The 11,580-nt window shown below is 37.1% G+C and overlaps 1 protein-coding gene across 6 annotated transcripts in view; it reads right to left on the bottom strand.

The window, feature by feature from the left end:
- Positions 1–11,580, bottom strand: part of LOC105466897 (5-hydroxytryptamine receptor 4) — a 199,141-nt gene that overhangs the window by 52,321 nt on the left and 135,240 nt on the right. For all 6 annotated transcript variants that reach the window (XR_978501.2, XM_011716074.2, XM_071098240.1 and 3 more), the window contains exon 6: positions 5,328–5,896. Coding sequence is in view for 5 of the 6 variants with exons in the window: in XM_011716074.2 (XP_011714376.1) it covers positions 5,328–5,896 (569 nt within the window). In the remaining variant the exon portion in view is untranslated. The remainder of the gene's footprint in view (positions 1–5,327; positions 5,897–11,580) is intronic.

Genomic DNA, 11,580 nt, shown 5'->3' with positions numbered 1-11,580 from the left:
GCGCGGTGGCTCAAGCCTGTAATCCCAGCACTTTGGGAGCCCGAGACGGGCGGATCACAAGGTCAGGAGATCGAGACCATCCTGGCTAACCCTGTGAAACCCCGTCTCTACTAAAAAATACAAAAAACTAGCCGGGCGAGGTGGCGGGTGCCTGCAGTCCCAGCTACTCGGGAGGCTGAGGCAGGAGAATGGCGTAAACCTGGGAGGCGGAGCTTGCAGTGAGCTGAGATCCGGCCACTGCACTCTAGCCTGGGTGACAGAGCGAGACTCCGTCTCAAAAAAAAAAAAAAAAAAAAAAAAAAGAAATATCAACAAAATGGTAGAGTTGATAGATTAAAAAATGACTCATCAACTTTATCCAAAAAGTCAAGGTTATCGTGGAAAGTTGTAATCTTAACTCTGACTCTAAGTGGCAGGACCAGGCTGAGTTTTGAAGTCAGAAAGAGTTAGGTCTGAATTCCAGCTTCATTGTTTACTACTTGTGTGACTTTGGGCATGCTACTTACCCTAACACTAAATTTTCTCATCTTTAAAATGATAAGGATACTAATACCTTACCTCTTTGAGTCATAAAAATTAGATGCAAATGATGGATTTAGGGCTCTCAAATATAGTAACAAACATTCTTTTCTGGAATAATGTTAGGTTTCATAATCATAATCATTATTATTAATAAAATGGAAGGAGGTCTCTAGTGACCTGTCCAGTACTTTTTAAATGTTTGCCTTGGGTGAGGAAAATGAAAGCATGCTTATAAAATTCTAAATTTCATACATGCAGCTAGAAATTTATTTATCTTACATTTTTATGATTTATATTTTGCCCCTATGGTTGAATTTTACTGTTATTTTTATTTAGCTCCATCTCTTCAATACCAGCTGATTGGCTTCTTTTTAAATCCTTAAGCCTGCCCTCTAATATGTTAGTTCTCCCTCAGAGCCACAGAAAAGTGTCTTGATTTAGTAACATGATACAAGATTATTCCATTTATGGAGATAGGGATGACTCAGAAAACTTGTGGTTGGAGGGTGAGATAGTTTGGATGTTCATCCCCTTCAAATCTCATGTTGAAATGTAATCCCCAGAGTTGGAGGTTGGGCCTAGTGGGAGGTGTCTGGGTCATAGGGGTGGAGGTCACATGAATGACTTGGTTCCCTCCTCACAGTAACGAGTGAATTGTCACTCTATTAGTTTTCATGAGATCTGGTTGTTAAAAAGAGTCTAGCACCTCACTCCTCTCTTTCTCTCTCTTGCTCCCCATCTTGCCATGAGACATGTATGAACCCCCTTCATCTTCTGCCATGAGTAAAAGCTTCCTGAGGCTTCACCAGAAGCTGAGCCAATGCTAATGCCATTTTGTACAGCCTGTAGAGCCATTAGAAAAATAAACCTCTTTTCCTTATAAATGACCCAGCCTCAAGTATTCATTTATAGCAACATAAAATGGGCCAATACAGGGGGTAAGAGTATAGAGCTAATAATTCTGTTTTGGTTGCATTACATTAAGATTTCTAAGATTTATGACAATCCCATATTTTAAGATACCTATATGGGATTGTCAAGGAAGCAAATTGGATCTTTTCTCTGGATCTCAGAGGAGTGTTATGTCCTAGAGATATTGATCAAAGAGAGAACCGACAGCATGAAGATTGTATTTAAAGTTATAGATAGTGAATGTGTAAAGTAAGAGCATAGTCTGAGAAGAGTATCAGGAGCCAAGTCCTGAAGAACTCCAACAGTTTGAGGCCAGAGAGAGAGAAAGAGCCTCTAAAAGAGACTGGGAAAAAGTTGCTGGTGAGTTAGCAGGAAAACCAGGAAAGTATGGTATTAAGGAAAATTAATGTAGGAAGTATTTTAAGAAGGAAGTTAGGCCAACTCTAAGAGGTCAAGTAAGAATACCTTTTCAAAATTTGAAACTTCTGTAAGTCAAAAGTTAACCAAAGTTAAAAAGTAAGCAGGAGATGGGGAGGTGTATTTGCCAATTCTATGACACAGGATGATTATACAGAATATAACAAAGAACATCCAGAAATTTCTAAGAAAAATACAGCAAAGTTGTCACAAAAAGGGCCAAACACATAAAGATGCAGTTTATATAAGGATAAATATAAATGGTATATAACTAATTTAAAAGAGGTTCAATCTGACAAATCACTGGGTAATGCAAATTAAATGATATGGCAATTATTTTTTCACCAATCTAATACTTTTTAATCAAGAAAATATTAAAGATTGATAATATTCAACATTGGTGAGGAGAAGGAGTAGAGGATACTCGATACTCTCACACTTGTAGATGAGAATGCAAATTGTTACAGTGTGCTAGGATGCCAATATTATTGTAAACGTAAAAATTTTAAATGAGCATACCTGTCAATACAGTAATTTCATTTTTGGTAGCTATCTGAAAGAAATTCTAGCACATGCGTCAAGAAATGTGTTCAAGAACATTAAAAACAGTACAGCTTGCAATGACAAATAATTGGAAATACTTACATGCCCACTAATAGCAAATAATTAAATAAATTTTAATATGTATTTTTAGTACAGAAGATTATGGAACAGCTAAAACAAATCAGTTAGAGCTATATTTTCCCCAGTGAAAATATCTTCAAAATGTATTGTTAAAGGATAAAAAACAAGATGTAGAAAAGTACATATAAAATGATCTTATTTACATAAAGTGAGAAAGAGTTATGATATTTCTATGGTTTTTATGAGTGTTTGTAAATACATTGAAACGATCAGCAGACTAATGTCAACTATTGTCTCTGAGAATAAGGGTAGGATTAGCAGGATAAAAGCTGATACTTATTTTCATTCTTTTGGTTTTGTATTTCTTGAATTCATCTGAATTTGCTGATGATCTACTTGTGGGATTTTCAAGAAAAATGCAAAAATTGTCTTAGTTCTGTTAAGTTAAAGCAATTGATCAGAAGAATTAATTTTATAGTCTGTTAATTCATCAAGAGTTTAAGTTCCTATTACATATCAGACAATATGAAGAGTATTTGCTATATAGCAGTGAATAAAATAGGCAGAATTCCTGTCCTTTGTAAGATTTACCCTCTAGCGGATGCAGGTTTCAACTATTCTGTATAGGCTACCCTTACTCTTATAAGAGTCTCCACTCCCGCAGTAAGACATCACAGACCAACTTCCTGCACTTTTCATGACCTCATGAAGAAATTTATGGAAGACTGTAATCCCAGCACTTTGGGAGGCCGAGGCAGGCGGATCACGAGGTCAGGAGATCGAGACCATCCTGGCTAATATGGTGAAACCCCGTCTTTACTAAAAATACAAAAAAATTAGCCAGGTGTGGTGATGGGCACCTGTAGTCCCAGCTACTTGGGAGGCTGAGGCAGGAGGATGGCGTGAACTGGAGAGGTGGAGCATGGAGTGATCTGAGATCGCTCCACTGCACTCCAGCCTGAGCGACAGAGCGAGACTCCGTCTCAAAAAGAAAAAGAAATTTGTGGAAGAAAATATGGAGTGTACATCCATATGCCATCTTTAAATTCTCTCTTTGCTTTACAGTCATCCTGCAGATTACCAGACACAGCAGGATTTTAACAATACATCTTATTTAGTAAAATAGGCTTTCTTGGGCTGCCCTAGAAACTCCCAAACTCTCTATGAAAAAAACCATCAACTGCTAAACAACTGACTTAGCAAATGTATTACCAGAGCATACGCTGTTTGTAAGTTGTCAACAGCCTGTACTTAGGCAACTGCTAGCTTAAATAGCTAAAACTATTTGGCACCCACACAGAAGTTCTTGTACACACACTTTACGGTTGAATTCTTTCTACGACACTCATGAAGGCATAATAATTAAGAGAGAATGTCAGTTTCTAGGTGTATCCTTTGGGGCCTTTCCACCAGCTGAAACCACACCACCATGCTAGGCTTTAGCTACAAATCTGTCTACACTTGTAGCAAAAATTGGAATTCTTGCTCTGAGCAGCCTCTGAGGCACAGCGTTTATATTTTATAGCAATTCTTATTTTTCTTTTCTTCTTTTCTTACGCAGGCAAATGAAAATATCCCCCAATTTTCAGCTGCCAGAACAGCTGAATACTAATCATCATCAGAAAAATTAAATGCTTGTCTCAAAGAAGGAACTACTCCTTAGAAATTCCTGTATATCTCAGGGCAAATTAAAAAATGTCATTGGCAATCCAGTTTTGCTACAGGATGAATGTACTTATCACACATAGCTTTGCATAGCTGAGAACAATTCTAGCCCAGGGTGACCAGAAAAGTCTCAGAGTTTAGAAAGAGGTACCATAACTAGACACTGAACATTCACCTCCAAAGTCACTCCCACCTCCATCCACCTATGTGACCTTGGGGAAAAAAATCACTGGACCTGTCTGTATTCTCTTATATTTCATTTCCTTCCTTGCACTGTTCTATCTGCCTGAATTGGCTTCCCTGCCTTTTCCTCCATGTCTCACATTTTTAGTAAATACTGTTCTGTGTTCTGTGAAGACTTCCCTGAGCTTCTTAAGCCAAATCAGCTTCCTTTCCTTTCTACCCCAATTCTAGATCGCCCATACGTCCGTCATATCTCATGGTATTACTGTTGTATATTTATGATGGTATGTATTTTACTTTATCATGTTATTTATGGCCATCTTAGGTTTTCAGGCACTACGTTATTACTATTCGTCCTAATATTAATAAAATTTTTAATACCATTGTGAGTGCTTACTGTATGTCATGCCCTATATGAATATATTATCTCTACTCATCACAAAACCCACGAGATGAGAATTAACATTATTACAATTTTTTAAAGGTGAGGAAAGTAAAACCACGAGAGACTATGCAGATGGCTAGTAGGAGCACTGAGCGTCAAGACAAAACCTATTTTACTTTAAAATCCATGCTTTTAACCACTACTCTAAAGTACTACCTTTAAATAATAATAGATAACATTTACTAAAGACTTGTTAAGTGTCAGGCTCTGTACCGTGCACTCCACATACACTAGCTAATTTGATTCTCATAAAAACTCTGGGATGTAGATATAGTGATTATTAAGTTTTTAAAAATGAAATTGAGGTTAATAATGTTTAAACGACCTGCCCAAGGTCACAGAACTCTGGGAACTTGATTCGAATTCAAGTCAGTCTCCCTCCAGAGCCTGAGGTCTTAACCACTACTGTATTCCATGACCAGAGAGTAGAAGCTTTTATAATCTTGGCAAACTCTATGCAGTTTTCAGGGATAACCCCTCTGGAAACAGAAAACTGGAGCATTACCCCTTCTGAGTAATATAAATCAACAATATTGATGAACTCCCGTAGTATACTCACCTTAGTACATGTGTGGATCCGTTAATGGTTGTGGTTGAACAAGGGACAGTCTGGCCCAGAATGGAAGGTCTTCGGTAGCGCTCATCATCACAGCAGAGGATGATGAGGAAGGCACGTCTAAAAGACTTATTCAAGAAGGCATAGAGAAAAGGGTTCAACCCGGAATTGATATAGCCGAGCCAGAGGAAAGCGGTCCACACCTGCCCAGGGACACTGTAGTCTATGAAAGGATCCACGATATTGGTGACAAAGAATGGTGCCCAGCAGAGGCAGAAGCAGCCCATGATGATGCACAGGGTCTTGGCTGCTTTGGTCTCTGTCCTCATGCGGTGAGTGCTATGCTGGTCTGCCGACTGAGGCCTGCTCTCAGAGGAGGCTCCTGCCCGTTGTAACATCTGGATCTGGTGGGCATGCTCCTTAGCTGTGACATAGATGCGGTAATAGGCCAGCACCATGAGGAGAAATGGGATGTAGAAGGCCACCACAGAGCAGGTGATGGCATAGGGCTTGTTGACCATGAAGACACAGTACGTAGAGTTAGAGTTCTGGTTGAACTTCCTCTTTTCTATCTGAGAGTTGGAGGGAGAGAGGAAATGAGGAAAGGAGGTAAAAAGGAAAGAAAAAGTGAAAAAAAAGTGGGAAAAATGGGGAAGGGTGTAAGAAAAGAAAAAGGAAACATAAGAAAATGGAGGATTGGAAGATATAAAGAAGAGGAAGAGAACAGGGAAAGAAAATGGGAGAATAAAGGAGTAAAGGGGAAAGGAAAGGAAGAAGAAAATTTATCAGCAAAGCTTTGGTTTTCTTATACGCCTACAACTCAAAGAACCTTGATGACAGAAAAGGAACATGATCATATCCCAGGGCTCAGAGAACTTACCTGTACAAGAGGAGCTGAAGGCTCCAGGACAGAAGAGAAATAAAATAGAGACAGAATCATTTATTACATTTACCCAACCAGTAGTGAAATTCTGCCTCTATTCTCCCTTCCCTGTCTTCTTGCACATAACAGACCAGTGTCTCTTAACAGGATGCCTGTAGATCAGTAACATTAGAGTCACCCGCAGTACATGTTATAAGTGCAGATTCCTGTCCATTCCCTACTGCCACCCCTCCACTCTCATCCCTGGAAGATCTACTGATTCTAAATCTTTGGGCAATGAAGCTCAGATATATGCATTTTAAGCAAGTTTTTTCCAATAATTCTAAAGCTCATTAATATTTGAGAACCATTGCTCTATATCATCCTAAACTTAGCTCTTTTGGGGAATGCCATGGGGCACTTTTCTAGAGTCATTTTTCTACTTATTGAATTCCCTGATGAAGGTTTGTCTCATTTAGATAACACAGAGTAACAGCCTGTGTTATAGTGTAACAGCCTGTGTTTTAGTGTAACAGCCAAGAGGGGCCTTAGGGTTTGGGGGAAAGGAAGGGTAGATATTTTAATGGGAGAAAAGAATATAAAGATTGGATAGGGCAAGGTCATGAGGGACTTTGGAACCCAACCAGAGTGAGAACCTAGACAACACTCAATGCTTCAACTTACTCTCCTCCCAGTCTCTCCTGAACCCACTTCATTTAGGTGTTCACCCTAATCACTCCACTGAAAATGCTCTGGTCAAGGTTACCAATGACCTCTATGTTGTCATTCCTCCTTTTGAATGAGCCATCTACACCTTTGACATAGCTGAATCCTCCATCCTTCTTCTTTTTTTGAATATTTTATTGAACCAAAATACATATAAAGTACATAAAGTGTATATACAGATGAATCAATTATTACATAGTAAATATGCCTGTGTAATTCTTGTTCAAATCAAACTATAGAATATTATCGACAACCCAGCAGCCTCCCAAATGCCTTCTCCTTGTCATTAATATGCCCAAACATAGCCACTAATCTTTATCATCATAATGTAATTTTATTTGTTTTCCAACTAAGTATCAAGATAATAAAACACACAATCTGTATCTTCTTTAACTTAATATTGTATCACTCACATTATTGTATGTACAAGTAATTTATTCTTTTTCATTGTTGTATATTATTGCATTATAGGAATAAACTACGATATTACATATTCCAATATTGACAGACATTTGAGCCATTTTTGGGTTTGTGCTATTTTGCATAAAACTGTTAGGAATATTCTTGTACAAGCTTGTGTGTGTGTGTGTGTACTTTCATCTCTCTTAGGTATATACCCAGGACTGAAATTGCTGTATCATAGCTTGGGTATATACAGCCAAATGGTTCCCAGAGGGACTGTATCAATTTATATTCCCACCATGAGAGCCGAAGAGTTCCAGTTACTCCACATGCTCACCAACATTTGGAATTTATTGTCAGTATGTAGTGGTATCTCATTGTGGATTTGTTGGTGATGTTGGTAAAGTTTATTTGATTACATAAGTAAAATACTCCATGTGTTTTTGACTCTTTCCATTGGTTTAGATTAAAATTTGTCTTATGTTTTGTTACTGAAAAGTGTCCTGGGCATCCATATCCACATAATTATAGTGCACTGACATCACTCCTTTTGGAAAGCATGTGAGACTGAGTTTCTGCATCTGTTTCTTGATTAGCACTCTGGTTCCTTCAATGGGACGAGAGCACTGCCTTCATAATGTTAAAATATTGCCTACATCTTGTCAGTCCCAATTCTTGCAGCTCTATCTTCAGTTTCAATCCGAGTAAGTTGCCTCAAATTCTCAGTGTGCCCTGTTCTCTGCATCTTTGTTCCTTGTTTACTATGTCCTGGCTATTTCTTTGTAATTTTAAATTAAATCCAATAAACTTGAATCAAATTTAAGTTCATCACAACCCTTCAGTTTCTTATTGCAGTTTTACTGTGCATTTCCTGAAAACTAATAATGTTAATCACTGTTTTGCCCTTTCGATATCCTCTCTTTTGAATTGTTTTTTCAGGTATTTTCCCATTTTAAAAATTAACTTGTGACTCTCTTTCTTATTGATTTTTAATATAATAGTTCTTTTATATTCTTGATGTCCTTTGTCAGATTTATGTGTTGCAAATATATCACTCTGTGGCATGGCTTTTCACTCTAGTATCTTGTGATAGAAAGAAGTTCTGAAAGAACCTATACTTTTGGTTAGTGCTTTCTGTATCTTGTTTCTGAAATCTTCGTTTACTCCTAAGTATAAAGATACTGGCCTGGCGTGGTGGCTTACACCTGTAATCCCAGCACCTTGCGAGGCTGAGGTAGGCAAATCACTTGAGGCCAGGAGTTTAAGACCAGCCTGGCCAACAAGGCAAAACACTGTCTCTATTAAAAATACAAAAATTAGCCAGGCGTGGTGGCAGGCACCTGTAATTCAAGCTACTGGGGTGGCTGAGGCCCTAGAATCGCTTGAACCCAGGAGGCAGAGGTTGCAGTGAGCTGAGATCACACCACTGCACTCCAGCCTGGGTGACAGAGTAAGACTCGGTCTCAAAGATATTGTCAAGAGATGTAAAGACATTCTTTTACATGATCACTTAGCATATCATTATTGTGTTAATTTTTATGTCTTTTTTTTTTTTTTTTTTACAGGGTCTTGCTCTGTTGCCCAGGCTGGAGTGCAGTTGTGCTCACTACAACCTCTGACTCTCAGGCTCTAGCAGTTCTCCCCCCTCAGCTTCCCTAGTAGCTGGGACTACAGGTGTGGGCCACCACGCCCAGTTAATTTTAAAATATTTTTTGTAAAGACAGGTTTTCATTGTATTGCTCAGACTGGTCTCAAACTCTAGGCTCAAGCTATCAGCCAGTCTCAGCCACCCAAAGTGCTGGGATTACAGGCATGAGCCACTGTGCCTGACCAGTTTTTACGGTTAATTCTTCTACCCACCTGAAATTTTTTTTTCTGTATGGTATGATATACAAGATATGGATATTCAATTGACCCCTGCAGCATGTATTGAATGGATTATCTTTTCCTAGTTGCACTGCGGTGTAACCTTGGTCACAAATCAGGGGACTGTATATGCATATGGCTCCACGTTTGGATTTCCTATTTGTTCTCTGAGTTGTCTCTCTCTGCACATACTTCTATAACTTCTTAGACATCTGGTTATAAAAGTCTTTGAACTGTGGTTTCTTTTCTTGAAGACTCTTGGATAATCTTTTATCTCAGTATTTCCATAAAAAAATTAAACTAATGTCTCAGTTTCTGTAAAAATCTTCTAGAATTTTGATTGGAGTGAGAGTAAAATGATCAAGGGAAACTGACATCTTTACAATGTTAAGTCTTCAAATTAACTAACATGGTAATTCCTTCCCTTTGTCTTTTTAAGTATATTTCAATAATACTTTTTAATTTTATAATTTTCTTTGTGTCTTACACATCTTTTGTTAGATTTGTTTCTAAGTGTTTTATGTTTTTATTCTGTTGTAAATGGTACCACGTTAAAATTCTTGTTCCTAATCGTTGCTAATAGGCAGAACTTGTTGAGGCTTTTCATTGTAAGCTGGCTGTGTATTCAGCAACTTTGCTAAGTTAGATGTCAACTAATATTTCATCTTTACATCCTTTTGAATTTTCTCCAGGAAATACTCATATGATCTGCAAATAATGGCAGTTACAATTTTTTCTCTTTCCCATCCTAATATCACTTTCTCTTGCTTTATTGAGCTTGATAGGACCTCCCATCTGATTTTGAATAAAAATGAGAATAATTGACACCTCGTTGCACTCCTAGTTTTAGGGGAGGAGCCTTCAATAATTTACTAAGTATGATATTTGCTATAAATTGTATGTCAACAGTCTCTACTTGATTAAGGAAATTACCTTCTATTCTTGGTTTGATGAGATTTTAAAAAAATCATGAATGGGTATTGAATTTTATCAAAGCATTTTTGGCAGTAACAAAATGAACATGTGGGTTTTCTCCCCTTTCTTTTACTGATGCAATGGATTACATTGATTGCATTACAATTCCTGGAATACGTCATATTTATACTGGACCCTGTGACACACTAGTATTTTTCTTAAGGATTGAAGGACTTTTCCACCAACTGTGAACACTGTCTGCTGACAGGTCTTAGTCATCAACCTCTAGAAATAGCTCTTGACTGAAGACAGCTGCTTAACCCAATGTCACTTACCCTTCTTGGGATTCATCTGCATCCAGTGTGAATATACATATGCATGAAGATATGAAGAATATATACCTATATGATATACTCACAAACATGCTGTTTTATTCCTGTACATATTCAGCATCTTGTTTTATAGACTATTATAAGGTTATCATGTATCATCCTCTTGAATTCATATTTTTATCATCATAAAATATTTCTACCTCAAGAAATATTACTTTCTTTAAATTTTATTCTATCACTTATAACAGTAGAGTAACACCAGCTTTCTTTGAATTATCACTTGCATAGTGCATGTATTTCTATTATCTTATTTTCAATTTTTCTGTCACTTTATTTTTAACGGTGCTCTCTTAAAAGCAGCATATATTTGTATTTTGTTTGATGCAGTCTGACAACTTTGTCTTTTAGCATCTATTCTTTAAATAATTTAATATTTAATACAATTACAAATTCATTTAGGTTTGTCTATGATCTTACTGTTACCTATTAACCTTTTCTGTTTCTTCTTTCCTTGTTTCCATATTTATTGCTTATTTTCAGAATAATACCTGTTTATATTAACACATTACCTCTCTCTTTCTATTAGCTTATTGAATATATATTCTTTTATTATCTTTATTTTAGTGGCTACAACTCATTACAATCTATTTCATACATTTGCCATTTCCTTGGCAATGCAAAGATCCCAAACAGTCCGTCTCCATTTACCTGCCCCACACCTGCCTTTTATGCTATTGTTTTCATGCATTTTAATCCTACATATATTTGAAAACCCACAAGACATTAATGTTATTGTTATTTTAATAGTCAGTGTTCTCTTACACTATCCACATATTTATCATTTCCAGTGCTCTGCACTCTCTCCTGTGTTATGGTGCTTCTATCTGGGATTATTTTCTTTTTGACTGAAAAATTCTCATTTTAGTCACAGTACAAAACCTGGTGTGGAAAAATTCCCTTCGTTTTTGTTTGCCTGAAAATCATCTTGTCTTAATATCATCTTAATTTTTAAAGCATATTTTCACTGGGTATGGAATTTTAAGTTGTAGATTTTCACCAAGTCATTCCATTGTCTTCTCACTTCTTTCATTTTATTACATGGTCAGCTGTAAGTCTTCTTTTCCTTGTTAAATTTAATTTATTATTTTTCTCT

This window comes from Macaca nemestrina, chromosome 6, assembly GCF_043159975.1.
Source record: "Macaca nemestrina isolate mMacNem1 chromosome 6, mMacNem.hap1, whole genome shotgun sequence".
Classification (NCBI taxonomy): Eukaryota; Metazoa; Chordata; class Mammalia; order Primates; family Cercopithecidae; genus Macaca; species Macaca nemestrina.
The sequence above is the reverse complement of the archived record's forward strand: the minus strand, read 5'-3'. Positions and strand labels throughout refer to the sequence as shown.